The 23,495-nt window shown below is 37.6% G+C and overlaps 3 protein-coding genes across 4 annotated transcripts; all 3 read left to right on the top strand.

The window, feature by feature from the left end:
* Positions 1-555: 555 nt before the first annotated feature.
* bloc1s1 (biogenesis of lysosomal organelles complex-1, subunit 1) lies at positions 556-3,865 on the top strand. Of its 2 annotated transcripts, none has more exons than XM_080494612.1 (4): positions 556-708; positions 879-951; positions 1,462-1,594; positions 3,183-3,865. In XM_080494612.1, exons 1-4 carry the CDS (start codon positions 648-650, stop codon positions 3,291-3,293), a joined length of 378 nt encoding a protein of 125 aa, XP_080350738.1. In that variant the 5' UTR covers positions 556-647; the 3' UTR covers positions 3,294-3,865. The 2 variants fall into 2 exon arrangements, with proteins under 2 accessions (XP_080350738.1, XP_080350737.1); XM_080494611.1 differs by lacking the exon at positions 3,183-3,865 and adding an exon at positions 1,849-2,162.
* A 2,469-nt stretch (positions 3,866-6,334) lies between these two features.
* On the top strand, positions 6,335-8,776 carry rdh5 (retinol dehydrogenase 5 (11-cis/9-cis); the record flags this gene model as incomplete). Its single annotated transcript, XM_080495531.1, has 5 exons — positions 6,335-6,440; positions 7,297-7,619; positions 7,724-7,982; positions 8,314-8,477; positions 8,556-8,776. Exons 1-5 carry the CDS (start codon positions 6,340-6,342, stop codon positions 8,774-8,776), a joined length of 1,068 nt encoding a protein of 355 aa, XP_080351657.1. The 5' UTR covers positions 6,335-6,339.
* Positions 8,777-10,733: 1,957 nt separating this feature from the next.
* Positions 10,734-23,039, top strand: gls2b (glutaminase 2b (liver, mitochondrial)). Its single transcript, XM_080494457.1, has 18 exons — positions 10,734-11,002; positions 11,596-11,695; positions 12,482-12,603; positions 14,170-14,299; positions 14,737-14,816; positions 15,192-15,355; positions 16,117-16,175; positions 16,806-16,838; positions 16,963-17,021; positions 17,155-17,221; positions 17,530-17,580; positions 17,678-17,854; positions 17,954-18,085; positions 18,598-18,690; positions 18,770-18,831; positions 19,464-19,540; positions 21,153-21,216; positions 22,083-23,039. Exons 1-18 carry the CDS (start codon positions 10,824-10,826, stop codon positions 22,237-22,239), a joined length of 1,806 nt encoding a protein of 601 aa, XP_080350583.1. The 5' UTR covers positions 10,734-10,823; the 3' UTR covers positions 22,240-23,039.
* The last annotated feature ends 456 nt before the right edge of the window (positions 23,040-23,495 follow it).

Genomic DNA, 23,495 nt, shown 5'->3' with positions numbered 1-23,495 from the left:
ACTCTTACCGTCGCGCTTTAATTTAACACAATTCCCCGTTTATTTCAAATTAACAATGTCCCCCAGATTTTTTAAGTACGACTACCCTGTACCATTCACAAATACCAAGGTGACTAGTTTGCAAACTTGAAAAATCCGGAGGAAATTTTGTGTGCGTCGGGTACAAGAATAAGAATATCCATGTAAAGCTAATTGTTTTTATTCTTTATATCCTAAAATAGTCTTGAAGAAGTAACCGTAGAATACAAATACACACTTTCAAACTTTTTTTGCAGTAGAGCCACAATACACGTCGTTCATGAATATACCTTTATTTTGAAGATCATAGGAAATAACGTAATATATTAATAAGGCGTCAGTGTGCTGCACACTCTAATAACGACATGAAAGGAAAACCTTTCAAATACAATTCAATATTGTGTTATCGCGCTCTTATCAGAAAATTCATTGTCACCACAATTGTCAATAGCGTTATGGTAGTGACTATCTGATGGACACGCCCACATGTAATAAGCTCGAGGTTCCGGTCTCGTGACATCAGTCCTTCCAGCCAGCTGGTGACAAAGATAGTTGATTCATGACATGTTCATTTGTTAATACAAGCAATATTTTGGAGGATAAACAACTCTCACGGCTGCCGACACAAGATGCTGTCTCGTTTACTGAAGGAGCACCAGGCGAAGCAGAATGAACGAAAGGAGCTACAGGGTGAGAAAGACTCCACAGCTGTGTAGCTTTGATGCTAACCAATGCTAAAAACAAAGCTTTGCTGAAAACCCCAAAGCCTCCTGTTTGATCCGCTTCTACTCACTGCTGTAGATAATCGTTCTTCTGCAATTTATTGTATTTTATTTTATCTTTTATTTTTCCGTGCACAGAGAGACGCAGACGTGAAGCTATCGCTGCGGCCACTTGTTTGACAGAAGCTCTGGTCGACCATCTAAACGTTGGGTAAGACACGTTCAGAAATAGACATTATTGAATAAATGTACACTTCCCAATTAAAATCCAGTCATGTCAATATTATAAATGAAGATAAGATAATCTTTTATTTGAATTTGGACATTTGCATTGTCGCCCGTGGGATCTTCTCGAATATCAGCAAGTGCAAGTTTGATTTTATATTTGTTCTTTATTTTTCTGATGGCTGAAGTAGAGGAAACTTTCAGGTGGTTTGGGATTTTGCAGCTGTGAGCGGTGTCTTGATGAGATTTTTTTGGTTGGCTGGATGTACATTTTTCCCAAAGGCCTAGAAAATATTCAGTGTCCATTTCTGCAGACCCTTTGCAGTGCTTTCTTTTTTCTTTCTTTTTTAATCTGCAGCCAGTATACACGGATAGGAAGCATGTGAGGATGCTCACAATGGATGTTCAGTGGAGTGCTACCAGAAGCTCCCCCTCTCTTTCCTTTTTGTTGACCTAAATCATGTGAAGCTCATTGTTGTGTCCCACTTCACTTCAGAGTGGCACAGGCATACGTAAACCAGCGCAAGCTGGATCACGAGGTGAAGACTCTTCAAGTGCAAGCAAGCCAGTTCTCCAAACAGACGGCTCAGTGGATCAGTATGGTGGAAGGCTTCAACCAAGCTCTAAAGGTGGGTAGAGTGGCACTCTACTCACATAATCAAATAATAGGCATTTATGACAGATATGGCATTTTCACTTTTCAAATATTGTGTTAACTTTGTTCTTTTGAAGCCACAGTTAAAATGTGATTTGCTCCATTATATGTCATCCATTAGGTCTTAGTAGTCATCTATAAATGGGGCTGCAGACTCACTTTAGCCATTTTGTACTTATTCCTCACTATTTCAAATATTCACTTATCTTTCCTCTCTCTATCTTGAAGGCAAGATTCCCACAACAGACTGATTGGATTGCAATTGGAGGCAATATTTGTTATGAATATCTTTTTCAATTCTTTGTGGGAGTGACCGTGAGGCAGGAGTTCTTCCAGCAGTGAGATGAACCTGATATATGCGATTTCTGAATAGTTGTCATTAAAATATCTGATAAGGTTCTTTCAACCAAAGGTTCTCCATGAAGTCAAATGTGTTATTTTCCACTGGAATTCACTGTATCTTTTTCCTTGAGTTACTGTGTTCAAATGTTTAAAATTTTTCAGATATGACCAAAAAAAAACCCTCCCCCAATATTTGTTGTTTAATTATAACATGGATTTGTAATTTTTGAACACTTAAAATAAATATAATTTCCATCAAGTCACGCTAGGAGACACACTGTTGGACAACCTTATCGTTTCCACCCGTCATGGTGTCTGCATAAGTCAAAAGTTCATTCAGTGTTTTCATGCCAAAATTGGAACAGCTTTGCAACATCGCCATCTCGTGAGGTTTTTATTTTCCATACACACAAAAAGCCCCAGTGTCATTTCTTGGCACATTCTAAACTGTGTCTATAATTAATCCACTAGATTGTGCATGAACTATATTAAGACCGTTGGAGAGTATTAGGTGGTGCAAGGTGCATCTGTTAGGCTTGTGTGGCTGACTTGTACTGCTGACTTGGTTTGTTATACGTCTGAGCCAGGCTCAGACAGCATGGCAAAGTTCACACAGAAGTATCCAGAATAAAATGCTGTTGTTGGTTTGTTTAAATTTGAGTTTTGTTTTGTGCCTTGATTCATGTCTGTGTGTCACTGCTTATACTATTACCGTTCAAAGTGAGAAATGGACACAGAAATTATGTCAATACAATAAACACAGTCCAAGGAAACTGGATTGCGCAGTCATAATCAATGAATGGCTAAAAGTTTTGACAGGCTCTCATGAGAATCCACACTTTTACATTAAAAGATCTTAGTTTAACTCAGGTTTTGGCAGGTGGAACATACTTACTCAAATGAATATACTTCTTTCATCAGAGTCCTTCGGGGGGACTTTCACAGGACAAAAATGACTGCTCATAATAAAGATTTGTGTTTGATATTCTTTTGTTTTGGCAATATGAGCTTGTATGTTGAGTGAAAGACTAAATATAATCATAAAGTCAGGAAAAGCCTCACTTTAAAAAAAAAAAAGCTAATATAAAGTACTTCGTCAAACCCAGATTTTGTTGTTCAATTAGACTTTTCCTTTAATGCTGCTTCTAATTGTAGATGAGTTTGATATTAATATTTAAGGTGGCAGCTACTCACTTTATATTCTCTGTGTTTGTCAACAGGAAATCGGGGACGTGGAGAACTGGGCTCGCAGTATTGAGATGGACATGAGGACAATCGCCACAGCTCTGGAGTACGTGCACAAGGGTCAGCTGCAGTCCGCTTGCTCATAAAGTTGCGCGACATTTTTGTGGGATGTTTACAGCTTAAAGTGAATGCACTGGAACAGAAATATAGATCGGGTCCAGTTGGGCCTTGTCAGCACAAGATCAATGTCTGCGTTTATTTTGCTCTCTGCACTCGGCCGCGGGTGGACAGTTACTGCCATCTGAAGAACGTAGAGAATGTTGTCATGTTCGATACGCCAGACGATTACATCTCTGCTAAAGTTGCTGTGTTTGCAACATTATTGACAAATTTACAAGATGTTGCAGATGCTCAAAGGTCAAGCTTGTTTGTAACATTTTGATAGAGAGGGCATTCTCCTCTAACTGCAACATTGTGTTAGTAAATGATTTATCATGAAATATGGGTAAAAGTCAAATCGGTGTGGCTTTCTGAAGGTGTTGCACGCACAGTTTTAGTTGTAGTAAAATACAGATGCATTCTTGTTTTTTAATGTATTAAAAAAGTTTTCCTTTATTGTCTGACGCCTGTCCCTTAATGAGTTGTGACTGTGTGCACACTGAGGACTGTACTTGGCTTTTAATGTTGGTCCAATGTATTAAAGGAACTTTATTTTTAATAAAGATTAAAAAACAGTACTCGTGTTTTCTTTCAAATTAAATTTGTTGTGTTAATTAAGCTGTTAAGAAGATAACCACATAGAAGAGTAAGGTTATTCAAAATAGAGCTGCTTCCGCAGTTTTTTTTTTTGTTAGACATTATCTCATCTTGGCTATTCTTTATCTGTCAGCAATGGGAGGACAAAGATTGAAATTCAGTCACACATGGAGATGATGTGTGAGAATTGAAGATTTGAGGTGAACTCTTTAATTAGAAGTGTTAGAATGCAGAAATATTTGCACTCAAAAACTCCACCATAAAGGACTGGCTTTCATCTGGTGGCTTATTAGTATCTGTTATAAAAGTGGAGGGATTTACAGGATCTTACAGTTTATGTAAGTTTAAAGTTCTTGTCAACCATAACTGGATAAGCCTTCACCTGCTGTGGGTGATTGAAACATTTCTGGAATGTGTGACGAGAGAGGAAATAATTATTCAGTGCGTGTGACAAGTTCATTCACATGATGACAGGCTCACTTGGCAACTGTTTGCCTGTTTATTTCACCACACGAGTAAATATCTGGTAGAAACTCATCCCGATATTCACGGTAAAGACGCCTCATCATCAGAAAGTATGTGCATTAGTAAATTAAAATACAAGCAAAGCTGCCACATCTTATGTATTGAGAGTTGATCTGCCATATAACGTTTATTAGTTTTGCACTACTATTTAGGTTATGTCGCTGTAGGTATGGAAATACATATACTGTAGATGTCAATAGATAGAGGCATACATTAAACATCCATTTTATTTAGGTCCTCATAATGTAATGTGATAGAGTAGCTCTGCTGTATATTCTGCTTTTACAAAGATAGCACTGTTAAATTGTACAGTATTTGAGTTAAGAGAGAGGTCTTGATTTACTTACTGTCTATTAGAGTTGTTTTTTTAAAGAAAATTAACATATTTGCATGTTGATGTTTTTTATTTTAAAATGCAATTACAATAAGATAGTTCTCTTGAGTGATTATGGAAATTAATTTAAAAAAAATTATTATGAGGTTGACAATGTGCCAGTGGCCCATCTCGAGTTCACATGTGAATTTTTTTTTAGGTAAAAGTTTACATTACTGTTGAGCTGTTTCAAAAATTTTGGCCATCCCACCAAAAACATAAGAGTGAGGCAAGTTGAGTGAGACAGGACTTGTCAGATGAATAGATTTATAAGCATTGATGTATAAAACAAGGGTCAAATCTTGAAATGTTATAAGAAAACTGTGAATGAGGTCACTAACGTGACCCATGTTGAGTGCACACGGCTTTGATATGTGGGATTTTCATATTTTAACAATCTCATAAATTCCTTTAGCGTGAATGAGAACTACGACGTTCTGAAATAACAGCAAACTTTCCAGCCTGCTACTGCATAAAGCGTTATGAAATTCTATAGTTGTAAAGTTGACTTTTTTTCCCCTTCTTTTTCTTGAGTACACAAATGCAGTGGTTACGGAATAGGGATTATCAGCAGCGGACTTGTCTTAAGGGATAAACCACAGGAATAAAGCTTCTCTCTGACCAGCCCCTCCGAGCAAAGACAGGAATAGCCAGAAAGGGAAAGGAAAGCTAGTGGAGATCCATCCCCTTTAATCAGAGAAATAAAAGGTAAGATGTTGCAGTTTTTATAATTAGGCCCTTGTCTTTCTAATGAAGCTCCTGTCTCTGCCATGCTTGTTCTCTGATTCATTTATTTTTACTCTGATTCATCTCCGTGTTATTGGTATTAAATCAGTCCCTGTCGAATGTTGAATTTGATTTGAATATTTTTCACAGTTGTTCACAGCAAAAAGCAGTTCAGTATTTGTATTTGCTATAAGTTAGCTAATTTCTGTACAATAATAATAATAATGTTTATTAGACTTCATTGTGAGACTAAATATAGAAGCAAAATTGTATTCATAAATCCTGACACTAATAATAGTTTTACTTAGGTTTTAATTGATGTTCTTATTCCAGTTGCAATAGCATTTAATTCCCATCTTGAAGCCTTTTCCATATTTTGGACAATCCACAAAAGTTTTCTTGTCGTGTTACTCATTAATAACCCTGAAAACTAATTGGTTTTCAGCCTGTAAGCAGCTTCGTCACGGGTATTAAAACTGTGCCTCAAAACAATGCACCCCCGTCACTGAGGCTCACCCCCTCACAAACGTCGTTCTTTCTTCTTTAAGAGCATTATCCAAAGATTTCTCATGTGCCTAGAGCAGCCAAAGCAGTGGTGTAATAAATGCACCTCCCATACAAGGGCTCCTCAGGGAACAAATTCATTGTGTGCCCCAGCTGTAAAAAAAATTATAACATGTAATATACGATGACATTTGGCAAGAATTTGATAACTGGAGGATTCTTGAAATTAATCTAATTTTTACATTTCATTCTATTCCCTGAATTCTTTGGCGGCTTGCCTTATCAGTGCGGAGTAACCTTTGATCAACATGTTCTTTTTTCAGCGAGCAACAAGTCCTCCAGGTGACCAAAAGCCCACTTCAAGTGCCGAGGGCAACATGGATACGCAGTTTCTCTACGACCTTTTAGGGTAAGACATGTCTATTCTTTACTAGATTTCATCTGACAACAGCACCACAACTTTGCATTCAGTTGACTTGAAAGTTTCTCTGATATTATTGAAAGCTGTACTATATAAGATAAACACAGTATTGTAGTTGTGCGTAAGAAACATTGTGAATGACTGGTAACCATTGATAAAATATACTGTATAGAATGTTATTGTATTTCTTTTCTTATTTCAATGGCTTTTATGAGGTCAGATGAGGTGACTGTGTGTGTAAACGTCTGTGTGGATGTGTGTTTTCTTACTGTTCTTCTTCATGCTTGAGTTGCCTATTCTTAGATTTTACTTATTTTATTCTTACAACTTGGGTTAGGGTTAGAGTATCACTTTTGATTGTTTTGATGGACTGGCTGATTGAAACGTTTATTTCGGACATGAGGGCACAACGGAGAATATTCAAAACGACAACAACAAAATTAAATAAAAACACAAAACAAATAAACATAGCAGAGCAAAGAAAAGCCAAAAAAAAAAGTAATTAAATAAATAATACCAAACCATAGTCTTAACATTTTAAGAATAGTGTTACATTATAAATATATTGCAAAAAGAAAATATTTTTTTCTCCAGGTTCCAAAAATGTTTGTATGTACTGTAGTTTTTAGTTTGTGTTATACCTGAATGAGTTTACTTGGTTGGCGTTTGGAAAGAATTGTGGTCTCATTTCCAGATGCTCCCACATTATAGGTCAACACATAACTCAACAACTCGCTACTAGAATAATACATGTGTTTGATAATGCCTCTTCCAACATTTATAAGTAAAACTTCTGTGTGTTTTTAGATAAATATATAAATGGTAATTTCTCCTCTTTTCTCAGAGAAAATGCTTGGTTGTACATCTGTTCCTCCTTCGTGGTGCTGTGGGTCCTCGTGTGGCTGTACAGAGACAGCCTTGAGATTGAGAACATCACCGACAAGTACGTCTTTGTGACCGGCTGTGACACTGGGTTTGGAAACCTCCTTTGTCGGAAGCTTGACCGAAAAGGCTTCCGTGTGCTGGCTGGCTGCCTCACAGAAAAAGGAGCCGATGATTTAAAAAGAGTGGCGGGGCCTTATTTGAAGACTGTGCTACTTGATGTGACCAGTCAGGACAGCATACAAAAAGCTATGGAGTGGACCAAGCAGGAAGTTGGTGACAAAGGTGAGAGATGATCCACACCGTGGGAACAACTCTGTAAAGGACATCTCACAACATAGGTCTCTCAAGCACTCTTCTCACACTTTGGTGTTTCATTTTCTATTGAGGACTCTGGGGCATTGTGAACAACGCTGGCCGCTCATTACCCATGGGTCCTTCTGAATGGATGAGAGTCGAGGATTTCCACAGCACACTCAAAGTCAACATGAATGGAGTGATAGCCATGACAATGATATTCCTGCCCCTCATCAAGAAGGCTCGTGGACGTATCGTGAATGTGGCGTCAGTTCTGGGCAGGGTGGCTGCGAATGGTGGTGGCTACTGCATCTCCAAGTTTGCAGTGGAGAGTTTTTCCGACTGCCTCAGGTAAAGACCAACACACTCATCAAATCATCCAGAATGTTAATACATAGCAATAGACAAAGTCACCTCTGGCCCTCGTTAAGACTCACATAATGATTATAAAGAGATGCAACAACAAAACTTCATTATTAAACTGGCATTTGCAGACATAAATTGACTATGGAACCAAACGTGAAAGAACAGTTGTGCTCCTCAAAGCCTTTCAAAGCATCCCATTCCCAAGCTGGGCCTTTAATTGGCTCCCAATTTAACTATAAAGCCAAAGATGCAAACATATTTGGACATATTCAAATACCATACTCAATATGCAGTCTAACTCTACATAACTATTCAGGAGAGATATCAGCTACTTTGGGATCAACGTGTGCATCATAGAGCCTGGGTTTTTCAAGACTGCAGTGACCAGCCTTGACCCAATTGAGAGGGAGCTGCATCGCCTGTGGAACCAGCTCACACCTGAAGTACAAGCCAGCTATGGAGACAAGTACCTTGACAAGTGTAAGTTAAGAATCAACATTAAATGCAATGAACATTTTATCAGGCGTAATGCAAAATAAATGCACTTCTGCTTTTCAGATATCAAGATCCAACGTTTGATCATGAACGCCATCTGCGACTCTGACCTCAGCAAGGTGACAAACTGCATGGAGCATGCTCTGACTGCCGCTTACCCACGGACCCGATACAGTGCCGGCTGGGATGCCAAGCTCCTCTGGATCCCCCTCTCTTACATGCCTTCCTGTGTAATTGACATTGGACTGAGGCTGGTGCTGCCACGTCCTTCAAAGAGCGTGTGAATTGTTTTGTGACTTCAAAGAGACTTCTTCAAAGTTATCAGCCTTTTTTAGTCATTTTGATGCGGCACTGAGATTGATATTTAAAAGAAATCCTTATCATCCTTATATATGTATGTATATGTATCATGTCACTGTTACCATATTTATATACAAATAGTATACACCTCTGTGATGTCTACTTCACTTTTCCAATTAATTTTTCGCCAAATTATTAGTGCAACTGCCTATAAATGTACAGTTTTGTTTGCTGACACTTTGCTGTGCCTTTTATCTGGGTTATTCGTTGCTTGATATATATGTGGTCCACCATCAAAGTGTATTTTACTATCAATAAACTATTTTTCTGAATTAAATAATGATCGCAAAAAACTGGTGGCATGGCCTGTAGTATTTTAAAGCAATATTGTTGATGTGACGGTCTCTAATATCCTTGTTAAATATGATATGAAAAAACATGCACATTTGGAATGTACATTTTTTTTACACCAGCACCATGCATATGTGGCAGCATGTGTATGATAGAATAAAATTGGCTCCAGAAGGTCAGTAATATATTTATAGAAACTATGACAGTAAGTGTGTCAAACCCATTTTAGGTGACCAGATACAGCAAATGATATTAATTGGGCTGGAGCAGGAAAGATATAACATAATGGTCTGAAAATACCAACACAGCTTTTTGCCTTATTACAATCACAGGCTTTTAGAAGCCTTGATGGATGCATGATTTCACACACTCATCACCATGGGATGACTTTGATGCTATTTCTGTTTAACAACGAATACTTTAGGGAGTTACCTCTCTTCATCATATCAAATCATATCTATAAACATTGCTGCCATCTGTTGGTCAGTTATGGGTTTTAGTGTAGCACTGTATTATGATCTCTATTATTAATGAAACAGTAGGACTCCAAGTGGACCAATACGGAACATCAGTTATTTAAAAAAATGTGTCTTGCTTTTAGATATAAATAAATATTGAACTTTTTTTTTTACAGTATCTAAACAAAGCATTTGAACAGTTTTCAAATATTACTTTATACAATTATCAAAATTAATGTTCATGCATATTTTCCAGTTAGGAGGAATCTCATTTTAGTTTGCATTGAGATATCAAAAGTCATACAAATTATGTCAATACAATAATATAATAATTCGATTATTATTTTTTTTACAATAAACATTTGGATAGGAATAAACAATTAACAGAAAGACACTACATGCATAAAGAATATTAATATCACGTAAACAACACTAATAGAACAATCAAAGACATTTAAAAGAAGATATGCATAAATATTCCATAGTACAATTCTTACATTAATAGGATACTACCAATATCACTGTAAGAAATCTGTTAATTGCTCTTTGGGGGCCCCTAGTGTCGGTGGGGCCCTAAGCAGGATTAGTTTGCCTATACCTTGGGCCGGCTCTGCTCAAAGGTCTGGATGTTTTATAATCTACAAGTAAATCTGAGATGTATTTATAGGCCCGAGACTATTCAAAGCTTTATAGACCACAAGTAAGATTTTGAAGTCAATACTTTGACACACAGGTACCCAGTGCAGGGATTGGAGTAAAAATATAGTATTTTATACACTCTTTCGTCTCTAATTGATAGCTAGATCTGTGTGAATACTGAGAGACATGTAGACGAGATGATAATCATTTATTATTATTATTATTATTATTATTATTATTATTATTATTATTATTATTATTATTATTATTATTACTACTACTAGTAGTAGTAGTAGTAGTAGTAGTAGTAGTAGTATGTATGTATGTATGTATGTATGTATGTATGTATGTATATATGTATCATAAACACAAAAATCTAATCTCTTTACAGCTGCTCGGCAGGAGCACTGTACGGGTTCCTGCCAGGAGTAGTGTCATTTCCTACGGGCCCTGAAGGCAGCGGAGTTTTGAGACAAGCAGTCAGTGACCTGACCTCGCGCGCCGCGGGACGTCAGCTCAGAGCCCACCAGCGCCAGCGCCGTGTTCCCTGTCCCGCTGCCAGGCCAGCCGCCAGGGCGCCGCCATGCACTGTCTGAGGGCGCTGCGTGTGTCCAGCTCCGCACAGATCGTCATCGTTAAGAGCACAGACGCGGCGAAGAAGGCGTTCAACAACGGGCCACCGGCATGTTGTCTGAGCACAAAGTCAACAACCGAGTCCCAGCGACGACCACATACGCACGCGGATCATTCCCATCTCAAAATGTAAGTGTGTGTGAGTGTAATCCTGTGCAGAGTGTCATCATCCTGCTGAACCAGAGACAAAGTATAAATATTTATACATGTGCTGCAGTTTGATGTGAAACTCGGACATTTGGGTAAATAATCACCTGATGAGTATTTACTCGACCTCCATGATATAAACAAGCTGAGGTGTCAGCCTGTCCGCTATAAATAAATAAAGCGACTTTGATTTCAGGAGGGGTTTTTTTGTTTTGTTTTTTTTTAATAACCACTTGAGACGTGTAATTGAGCTGCAACGAGGTCATCTTCACCTGCTGATAAACCGCAGGCACCTGTCAAAGTTGGAACAGTTCCAGAAAAGCAAAACGTACAAGGACAGGAACACCATTTATATTCATTAAATAATGTTTTATTGGTTTGGTTTGATCCATCGGCATGGATGTTTGCACGATTGCCTGTTGACATGACTGATTTCTACTGTTAAAAATAGTTTTATGGACATTATCTTTCACTTACCCTTTTATAGAGATTGATCTGACACTGCATTATGAAGAGAATCACACACAGGTATGACTGCTTTTCTCTTTTCAAGAGTTTCCTCTTCACTTCACCAGGAACACCCAACCAAAGTGCCCCTCTTTTGGAGTGGAAGACATGCTTTTTTACACCATCACAGAGGGAAAAGAGCAAGTGCCTATCTCACACTTCACAGCGGTAAGCAGAGATTTGCTTTTTTTTTTCCCCGGTTCATCCTGTATCTCTGTATGAGTGCTTTTCAAAGTGGATTCCCTGGAAGGAGCCAGAAAAGTTATGTGGGACTCAGAAGGAGAAAATCCTTGTGGTCAGGAGGATGCCGTTTGAAATTTTGAATTAAAGTTTTGAATTAAAGCCAGGAGCATAGTTCCTTCTTCGATGCCATATAAGCAGATGTGGCGTGTAACCAAGTATTTAGGTTACATTTTCATTCAGGGGTCTGTATTTTACTCCATTATTTATTTTTCTGATATTTTTTCAAACTTTCACTTTATTGTATCGTTCTTCTTTCAAGCTGTACAGACAGTGAAATGATCAAAGCAGCTGATGATGACAGCAATCTGTAGTGAAGCTGCAGGAGTTCACACATATCAGGCAAGTTCAGAAGTTACGATTTCTGAACTTACCAGAAAGTAATTACATTTGGGAATAAATTGTGATCAGTGTATTTACTTGTGATCAAGCTGGTGTATCGCTTAGTTCATAACATAGCAGTAGTTATCATCTGAGTATGTAAAAGAGTTTAATCGGTAGAAGTGTAATCGATAATTTTATTGAAGTTTCCTTATTCACAAATGTCTGTACTTCAACTTAAGTAATGCTTTTGAGTGTTTTTTTGTCGTCCAGTCTAGCTCAAAGATTGAAAAGCCCTGCCCTGTATTCAATAATAGTTTACAATATCTTACTGTGTCATGCATTTTTGTACCTGCAGTGTGCAGTGACAGTCAAACATTTCCTTGCTTGCAGGCCCTGAGAAAAACTGGCCTTCACCCGTCAGACCCCCGGCTGAAGGACTGCATGGAGAAGATCCGACGGGCCATGAGACAGTCTGTCGGTGAGGTGATGATGGACAAAGATCTGTTCCACAGGTCAGACAAGAAAGAGGGTGTTTACTCAACAACTGCATGATGCCGTTTCTATAGCCTTTTAAGACATGGCGGCTTTTCAGTCAGGCAGTTACTCCTACCACCACGTGCGTACTGCTGGACGTCATGGCGACCGCGTTAAGCAAACAAAATCAACAACAGGAAGAAACATGCGAAATCTAATAAAAGTTCTTGAATTCAGTTTCAGTGTGCTTCCATATTGTACCTTTATGACGTCCTGCCATTTAATCCCTGTATTTTCTAGTAATCAGCCAAAAAGGCCTGTAATTTTACTACACGGGCAAAACAACTCTCTTATCACTTGTGCGGGCCATAGAGAGTCGACTGGAGTTGGTTAAAGTTCGACTAGCTGGACGTAACAGATTGGCGATTTGTGATCTATATTGCATGCTTTTCCAGTTCGAGAAACGTGGCTATTGATGACGATCGGCCAACGGATGTTCCAGTTATTCAGCTCTCTGTTCTTAGGTCTGTGTATCTTAAGCAGGATTTCTGACTTTTAGTCTATTCAGCTCATTTTATGAGAGGTTTAGTACATTAAAATTTAAAACTCATGTCTTAATCATGAAGACTGTTGCAGCGTGTTGTAGTTTTATTTCTCGTATTCCCTCGGCAGACTCACCGAATAGATATAAAAAAAATTGGTTTTAAATGAAGTGTGAGCTTTAATGTGAGTCCAACAGATCAATCAGTCAAATAGAACTGAACAGGAATTTTCAGTGAAGTGGAACAGGAATTGTGTTTAGGAATTTTGGAACTTTAATAAAGGGGAATAAAGCATTTTTTTTTTTTGTAATTATCATGACCCGGTGAGTTTTACTCTACTTCCCAGCACATCAGATTGCACTTGTGGCTCAGTGCTACTGCTCTCGGGAGTGTTTTGTTTTTCCGTGCAGCGCCCGGCATGAGGCAGGTGCGGCATAACACCAAACTATTTATAGTTTGACCTTCTAACAACAGGCCGTTATAATGCAGGATTTGTTGACTTGCTGCATAATTTTCTCTCTCTCTCTCTCTCTCTCTCTCTCTCTCTGTCTCTCTCTCTCTCGTCTTTTGTCTTTCTTATTTCTTCACTTGTCTTCGGCACGTGCTTCACGTTTGTACTATGTAATGTAACTGCTCAACTCCATTGTTAGTGCCAGGTTAAACTTCCATTAATTCATATAATACTAAAATAATTGAGAAACCAACATAAATAATGGTCTTCAAGTAGTTTAGTTTAGTATGTCTTGGGGAAAAAAAGGCTTCAGCTTAGGTTAACAAGTGTAGAGGCAGTCAGAAAGTGAGCTGTGAGTTAGAAAATCTTTCTTTTCAAGTGTTTATCGAAACGATCTGCCAGTGTCTCAGAGTGTGCATCAGTACATGACAGCATTATTTATGGTCATGTTGATCAAAGCGAAGGCCTGTCATTCAGACTGAGAGCTGACAGCTGCTGCCATCCGCACACAAGACTGCAGGCGAAATACAATGAAAGTGTTTTATTTTCAGTAAATGCTCCTGAGTCACTCTGCATCAGTGTAGTTCTTTTTTTTTTTTATCTCCTCACAGGTGTGTTGGTGGAAACATTTTCTTGATGATGAAGGCCTTCAAGAAGAAGTTCATCATCCCAGAGTTTGACGAGTTTACAAGGAAAATAAATGAAATCTACCAAACGGTGTCAAACGAAAGTGATGGAAAGGTATTTTTCCTCATACCTATTGAGTTACAGCTCTTTTAATTACTATCACTTTTCTCTATTTCACCAAGAATGATTGGCGCTTATTAATAATCTGCGTGCAGTAAATGTGCTACTTTTGTATTCAATCGTGTTAACCACTATCATTCTGAAGAGGAAAGTATGGTGTTTTCTTTAAGACCTAAATGTTAAGATGAAAATTAATGTATAAAGGTCAGAGTAGTCGATTGCAGCTAGAGGGTCTTGTTCAGGGACCCACAGTGGTGACTCGTCGATCTGTGGGATCCAAATCATCATTTCAAGGTTGCTTCTGCTAGTCTGCTATCGATGTTGCATACCAGTAGGAGATGCAAAGATCATAAAGGAGGAAGTTTCAGCCAGGTTGCGGCTCACGCCTAAATGTCTCTGACTTCACTGTATGTCTTCTTTTATGGCTGCAGGTTGCAGACTACATCCCGCAGCTGGCCAAGTTTAGCCCAGAACTGTGGGGTGTTTCTTTGTGTACAGTTGATGGCCAGAGGTAAGAAAGTATTCTGTCAGTAACATGAGATTATCTGGGGGGGAAAAAAAAAAAAAAAATTCTCCATTCAAAGATAAACAAAGAAAAGCTTCTGAACAGTCACAAGGAAGAGTGAAGATTCAATCTCATTTTAATTAAAGTTATAAATCTAGTTAAGCTTCAGGCCGTTAAGTCATTTTCCTATTTCATTATTAAATATTTTTAACGAAAGCATTACTTGTTCGTAAGTTTCGATTTCAGTCTCTTACCACTAGACCTATCTGAGCTCTGACTCTTCCACAATAAAACGAGTCAAGTAAATCTGTCATTTCAGTACAGTTTGAAGCATGCCGTATTCACGTCCTTCTGAACGTCCAATCTTTCTCTTTACTCCAGACACGCAGTGGGCGACATCAAGCAGCCGTTCTGCCTGCAGTCGTGCGTGAAGCCCCTTCAGTATGCGATTGCAGTGCACGAATCAGGAACCGACAAGGTTCACCGTTATGTGGGCATGGAGCCCAGTGGTCTCAAATTCAACATGCTCTCACTGGATGATGAAGGTGTGTAAGACCTCATTACTCCCAGCAGGACTGCAAAAGCATCTGTCATTCTACAATCAGTGTGTGGAAATGACACTTGGAGTTCAGACAGTTAAGAAATCATGTAGATATGAGTTGCCACGTGTTACAGCAGATTAAAGGCTTCTTACTCTCCATCAGCCCCATATCAGGGCTGATTGTATCTGTCACTGGATAGATTATGTTTTCCTTTGCTCGTCATTTCTTGTTTGCAAACTATTCTCTTGCATCAGTTCTGAGAGCTGACTGAATGTGTGTCTGAATAATTTTTCCTCTAATATTTATGTTCTTTAGCATTAGTATATGAGCGCAGAAACCCTAACCCTGACTCTAAGCAAATAATAGTGTTTTAAATCCTAATTTAATTTAATTTAATTGTATTGTGTTGTATTATATTGTATTGTATTGCATTGTATTGTATTACATTTTTTTTTTACATTTTATTGTATTTTAATATTATATTTTTAAATATTTTTCTTTTATTGAATTTAGTGGCATTCCTTTTGTAAGACTAAAAACATTTCATTCCACGATGTACAATATATTCGGACTGCGGTTCGTGAACATCAAAGTCTGATATCTGTGATATCTTTTTAATTAAGCAGTTTTGTGTGAATAATTCATGAAGCTATCAGTCCAAATCTCTCAAGTTATTGGTTTATTGATTAAATCTAGTGCCTATGAGAGACCCTTGAACAAATGCATTGTTCAGATAACTCACCAGCTTTGTGTATTATCTCCAGATAAGCCTCATAACCCGATGGTCAACGCTGGAGCCATAGTGATCAGCTCTCTTATCAAGGTAAACAGGTGAAAGTGGTAATACATTGTTGAGTCGTTTTGGAGAAAGTCAGTTAAAAAAGCGGTTACGGTTGTTTTCACAGTCACATAAGTGTAAAAATTTTTATTTTATGTATGTATATATATATATATATATATATATATGTATGTATGTGTATATATATATATATATATGTATATACATATACATATACATACATTACAAGTTTGCAACAACTTTTGCACATCTACATTTATTTATTCATCGTATTCTTTACATTTCTGATGAAGAAGCTGTTGCAAGTTATTCATAATAATTCACAACATCCATATGTATGTGTTACATGTTCCTATGACTGTATTTCCTCAAAGATTTCACCAGGAAAATCAGGATCGATTGGAGGTTGTTTCCACTCATGAATGCAGTGTTGTGTTGAGAAATCTTCCTGAGGTGTGCGATTTAAAATCACCGCCTATCATTCCTTGCGCTGTGCCAGCTTATAATGGAATACGAAGTCGTGCAATCAGTTGTGCATTCATGTTTTTATCCACGCTGTTATTATTAGTAGCTCATGTCTGTGGAACCAAATGAACAGGGCAATTAAAATCAACATATTTTTATATGAGCAAATGACTCTCGCTTTGTTTTCAGCCGCGCTCCAATAAGGCAGAGAAGTTCGACTATGTAAGTTGTGTTGAATCGATTTCGTCCCCCATGTTGACTCCATGAAATCGCAAACATGTCATAATTATCTCAGTGGTCAAGGATATCATGTGACGCGTCCAAATTTAGACATTTGTTTTCTCAGGTGATGGAGTTTGTGAAAAAGATGACTGGACAAGAATTTGTGGGATTCAACAATGCCACGTGTGTATTGTAGAATATGTTTAGTCCAGTATGCCTGCATGTTCAGCATGCCCGTTCAGAGAATTGCATGTCCACTGCCACTGTTGCATTATTAATGGCGCAGTATTGACCTCCTCCTGCTACCGTGTCTCAGGTTTCAGTCAGAAAAAGAAACCGGTGACAGAAATTTTGCCATTGGATACTACATGAAAGAGAAGAAGGTCAGTTATAGAACATTTTGCTGTGTTAAAAATTTGGTTTTACTTTCTGGATCTTGTTTTTCTAATGACACAGGCGTTTATGTTCTATGTATGTTTGTGGGTCATGTATTGTTATCGTTATTTTTTTTCCTCCATTATGCTCATAAGAGAAGTCATCCTTTAGTGTTTTATCATTATTACCTATATTTGTTTTGTTTACTGAACTCATAAAATGTCCAATTTTGTCCAGCCATAAAAAATACCTAATCTTATTGGAGTATTTTTAAATAAATAAATATTGACTTACATTTAATTTTTTTTTACACTAGTGTTTTCCTCCAGGAGTGGAGATGATCGATGCCCTCGACTTCTACTTTCAGGTGGACCACTTTTGTTTTATTACACGGTCTTAACCAGCCATTTGTTGCTATTGTCTTGGAAAATAGTTTTATTGACAACCGGACCTTTCGTTTCCAGCTTTGCTCTATCGAGGTGACCTGTGAGTCCGGAAGCATCATGGCCGCCACTTTGGCCAACGGAGGAATCTGTCCGATCACAGGCGAGCGTGTTCTCAGTGCCGAGGCGGTGCGAAACACCCTGAGCCTCATGCACTCGTGTGGCATGTATGATTTCTCCGGCCAGATGGCCTTCCATGTGAGTGATAGCATTATCACTACACGGCTTCGGCACAACAGAAGGAATATTTTTTTTCCCCTGAAATATATCGGTCAATTCTTTCTCCCTTTTTTTCAGGTGGGCCTACCGGCAAAATCAGGGGTCTCGGGTGCAATTTTGCTTGTGATTCCCAACGTTATGGGAGTGATGTGTTGGTCTCCACCACTGGACAGAGTTGGAAACAGTGTTCGGGGAATTCTCTTCTGTCAGGCAAGAGGAAAACTGTTATTTATGCCTCTGCACAGCTGTGGCAAGATAAAGTATTTTCTTATTGGATTAGTTTCTCATATTTAATGATATTAGTTGAATTTTTCTTTCTACAAATGTGCTTGGTCTGATTTTGACCTTTCACAATGATTTGTTTTTGTATATAAGCCTCGTTTTACTCATTTGAAATATGGCACATATGTGAATGCTTCTTTAAGTCCATATTGATTTTTTTTATGGTTAAGGTCACTGTAATTTCCTAAATTCAAGTCACAACCCCCTGGGATTTCATCATATTGATGATAATTATTTACATTTAATTCAGTACAGTTCCATTTTTTTGTGTGTGCCAATTACAACATCGAAGTTTTATTCACTTTAATTGAATAAAGACAAACTCAAACACCATCACAAATCAGCCACATAGTTGACAGTGGCAACACACGGTTTGTTTTGTGACTTAAACATGTTTCCCTCTCCGAATCATCACCCACTGCTGTACCTTTTATCTCCAGGAGCTTGTGTCACACTTCAATTTCCATAATTACGACAATCTGAGGCACTTTGTAAAGAAGCAGGACCCTCGCAGACAGGATGGCGATGACGGTGTAAGTTGTTTTTACTTTGTTTGACATCTGGAATCCATCTTAAACTTCTGTGTTGATGCGACTTTATTGTATTTTGCAGATCAAGTCTGTTTTCAAATTGATGTTTGCTGCATACAGTGGAGACGTGTCAGCCCTGAGAAGGTACATTTACCAAAGCTCTTATCCATTCTGAACATAAACATAACTTTATAAGTCATGCTTGAATTAAAAAAAACACAACACTCGGACAGGACAAATGAAATGTCGGAAGGTGTTGTAAATAGTCTCAGTGCTGCGTGACATGAACTTTCAAGTAGTTTGAAGTTTATAACTCAAATTTTCTTACTCTCAGATCATGGTTTGTGCAAAGATAATCACCAGCAATTCATTTTATTTTATTTTTTTTGCCATTTAATATGTCAAATGGACATGATTAAAAATGAGCAGATTACAGAGACAGCTGAGGTTTGGCAGTTTTAGTGATAAAGTTCCAGAGGCCATGTTGAGATGCTCAGACATGCACCGAGGAGAGAGAGTAGATATATTGGACAAAGGAGAAGAGGAAGACCTCAGGGGATGTTAATGTAGCGAGGGAGGACATGGAGGTGGTTGGTGTGACAGAAGAGTATCAGCAGATAACTGCTGGACTTGATCAGATGAAATGACTACTGCTAAGACAATATACCGTAATATCGAAATGTTTTATAGTTGTATAATAAAAACAACTGTCATTATGTAATGTATTCATTGTATAACTAAAGTGGATTTTCCAAATGACTGATTACATGTTGCAGATTTGCACTTTCCTCCATGGACATGGATCAGAAAGACTACGACTCTCGAACGGCCCTCCACATTGCTGCAGCAGAGGGTAAGCCCCACCTGTTCAGACCATCTGTGCTCCAGGGATCCCCCGAAATCCAAAAATACACACCTCAGGCCATATGTGAATCTGAGCCATGTTGCTGAACACCGAAGAATGTGTAGAAAGATTCAGACGGTCTCAAAATGTAATTGGAAAAGAAAAAGAAATTTGCAGACTATTGGGGAATCTTGTATACTGTCATCACTATGGAAACGTGGAAATGTGACAAATGAAGTTGCTGTACTGCAGTTTGTGTTACTCATTTCTTTTGAGATAGCATGGTTTAACTCCTTAAGTGTTAAGGAAGTATGTCTTCGTGTTTATATATATTTATATGCAACAAACAGAGAAATGTATTTATTTCAGCCTTAGTTTGGGTGTTCTCTCAGATTGTTGAAACTTTTTTTTCTCCCTGAGTGTTAACTGTTGTGCAGCTGGGCAATCAATCAATGTGGGAGTCGTTCTTGCCAAAGCACGAACATGCAGCCTACGTTGTCTTGCTGTATTTTCTTCCATCTCCTCCCAGGAGTCGCTTGATGTTATCATGAATTATGAAATGTCTTGGCCTGAACTGACATTTCTTCTTCAAGAAAACAAACAAACCTCTCTGTTCTTGTGGATTATGTATCGACGTTCACCCGGTATCTCCATCTCATCTGAAGTAGAGATATGCTAATGACATTAAAGCAGCCGAAGCATGTTTGTCAGTATATGTGCTGGCCTACTTATTATACCTGTCAACTTGAAATGCAAAAGATACAGATCTCACCTCACTTTTAATGAGGATTGCTGTTGACATAGCAACCGCAGTTATTACACACCAACAGACGTCTATAAAAGTCAGTTGAAGGAATGATTGTGTCTCACTTGCGTTGAATGTTGACATTTAATATGTGGCTTCATTCCCATTTGGACATTCAATTGCCGTCTGAGAAAAAACAAGGAGCTTTAGTTTATCTTTAATCAAACTTGATCAATTGTTCGTCAAGTTGCTCACAGCTGTAATGAGTGGACATTTGGTTCCTCGCTTTATTTTTAAGATTAACCGTACGGATTCATTTCCTCTGGCTTTCATTATACTAACGACTATTGGAGGAGCTTTATAAAGCCTTGCAGAGCACCATATGGTTGATTATTCCTCTTTTGTTGTGATCCAAGTTCATTTACAGCACAGATTTAATGCTTCGCTGTCTGGTCTTTAACAGGAACGTTTTTCCCCCCAAAAAAAGCATTGGATGCCAGCGCGTTTTATGTTTACTAGATAAAAATAAGTAACAACTGCTCTCTCCCAAATGTAGACATGCTTTGCTTTATCAAATCTGATTCTGAGCAGGAATTCAGAAGGGTGTTTTCTCACACAGCTTGTATTTTTAGCTGCTTTTTTTCCACTCCACCCACAGAGTGTCATGCTCTTAGATAAACTTGTGAGTCCTGAAAACTTTTCCAGTTTGTGTTGTTGTTTTTTTTTGTTGTTTTTTTTTTGTCGTGTTTCTGTCATCGCACTGGCACTTCTCTGAAAAAAAGTGGCTTCTGAATCAACTCCAAAAGATTGTCTCATTTTGACAGTCCCTGTTAGGAAACTGAAATGTGTCTTATTTTTATTCTTGTTTCATTTCAGGACATATAGATGTTGTGAAGTTCCTCATTGAAACCTGCAGAGTTGATCCATTTATAGAAGACAGGTGAGCTTGACTCCTGTAGTTTCTTTACAATTTCTATGCAGATTTTTTTTAATGATAATTGCACTGAGAATATAACTATATGCTGGTTTCCCATTTATTTGCTGTGGCTGCAATAACTAATTACACATATTCAGATAGTAAACCTTAGATACAGTTTCTACCATGTAATCCACTTCATTACTTTTAAAATACAAAGTCATAACTGAGTAAACCCACAATTTGAACTCTTGTTTCAACTTTTTGGTCTGAAATATGTTTATATGAGAAAGAAAAAATCTCCATAAAAAAAACAGGAGTAAATGTCATTTTTATTTATTGTATTGTTTGTTAAGAACATAGATATTTCATAAAAGTAAATTAAATTGAGTTCCATTTAAAATGCCATTACTTGTGGAAAGCAAATTGCTGGTAGTTTATGAGAAGTGTACTTTGTTTACTTCTACACAAAAAAAATATTTTTTATGTCCAATAAATTGGACAACTAATCACTATACCTATTTTGATTGCCAAACTGCACAGAACCTCAAAAAACCTGTTTGTTACCAGGAAATGCAGTCCTTGGCAGCAGTTATTACATTTTGAAAGATAGTTTAAAAAAAAAATACTCCTTAATGTAATTACATATTAAATTATTGTAAAGTGTTATTATGACAATGGCTTAACTATCCTATGATAGTATTGGCAAGTTCTTACAGTAGTTACATTTGGAATTATTCTGTTATTGGCTATTATTACATTATTGGTAGTTACACACTACCACCTTGGAAATATAGCTTTTTTAAAGGCGTTCAAAGATAGAAACTTATGATTACACCACTGACAAAGGTCCTTTATGATATAATCAACGCTTTCTGCACCACATGCAGGTGGGGGAACCTGCCAGTGGATGATGCCCTGCAGTTCGGACATGACCAGGTGGTGAAGGTGCTCAAAGATTACCAGCAAGACTACAGGCAACGGCAGGAGCAGGACAAAGAAGCCGAGCACCCCCAGAAGCTGGACACCATCGAGGGCATGGTGTGACGTCTTTCAGAGTTCAGACTGAAACATATCAGGGAATCCGTGCAATCCGTCATGAAACTAGGCCAGAATATGGCTTGTAAATATTAATCAACTATGCAAACTATAGCAAATCCAAAGACCAATTGAAAATTTGATTTTGTGAAGCAAGAATGATTACTTTAAAAATAAAAAACACCACATTTGATATTAGGCAGTGTACAATCAATGCTACTGTAAAACATACATGCAATGGATGTAAATGTACATGAAACCAAGAATTCAGGCATTGCTTTGATGAGTTAAAAATGTGGTGTATTTATGTCTCTTTTGACTGGCCGCAATATATTCTTCTGTGATTTTTTTCTCTTATTTATTATGTATTTTGAACCTTTTAAATAATTGAAAATAAAAAGCGATGGAAAGTGTTGTACTTGTAGCACTTTTCCACCACTTGACCCATTCATACACACTCACTCACCAATGGATGTGGCTGCCATGCAAGGCGCTCAATTCATTCATTTGACAGGAGACGGGGAATCGAACCTGCAACCTTCTGATTGAGATACCTACAATTTGAATTGATAGTTTATCAGTAGGTGCTTTTCAGAACAAGGTGCATCTCAACAAATAACTTGTCAGTTTTTTTCTACACTCAACAAATGAGCTAAAAAGTTTCAAGCGTTTATAAAAAAATACATTTTAATAGTGATAATTTTGGGCTGCTTTAATGTCACTGTTGATTTTCATGACTTATATGGTGAAATTATAAAGAATAAAAATATTTTTCTTTATCCATTTCAATGTTTAAATAACCCTGTAAACTTTGCATTTTATTGTAATTCCTTTTAGATACACTTGCATCTGATTTAAATCCCATAAGCAGATCAATACATGGATCTCGAGAACTAGTCTGTGTTTTCATTTTGAAAATGATTTTCTGCGCAAGTTTGTTCTGCTTCTATTTTCAGGAGAAAGGCGATAAGATAACGTGAGGTCTGTTCAGCTGCTCCCTTTTACAGAAGTGGCATCTAATATCACTGCAATTTGTGCAATACACTGAGATAGTTATATCTCAGCGTATAGTTATATATATATATATATATATATATATATATATATATATATATATATATATATATATATATACACTACATAACAACCCCCCCCCAACACTAAATGGAAAAAAACTGGAGCTATTGCTACAGAAGTGTATGCTGACTCAGGGCTGGATTATTCTCACAGAGTTTCTCCCTTCTTTGCAACATAACATTTCATTT

Source organism: Blennius ocellaris (genome assembly GCF_963422515.1).
Source record: "Blennius ocellaris genome assembly, chromosome: 4".
NCBI lineage: Eukaryota > Metazoa > Chordata > Actinopteri > Blenniiformes > Blenniidae > Blennius > Blennius ocellaris.
The sequence above is the reverse complement of the archived record's forward strand: the minus strand, read 5'-3'. Positions and strand labels throughout refer to the sequence as shown.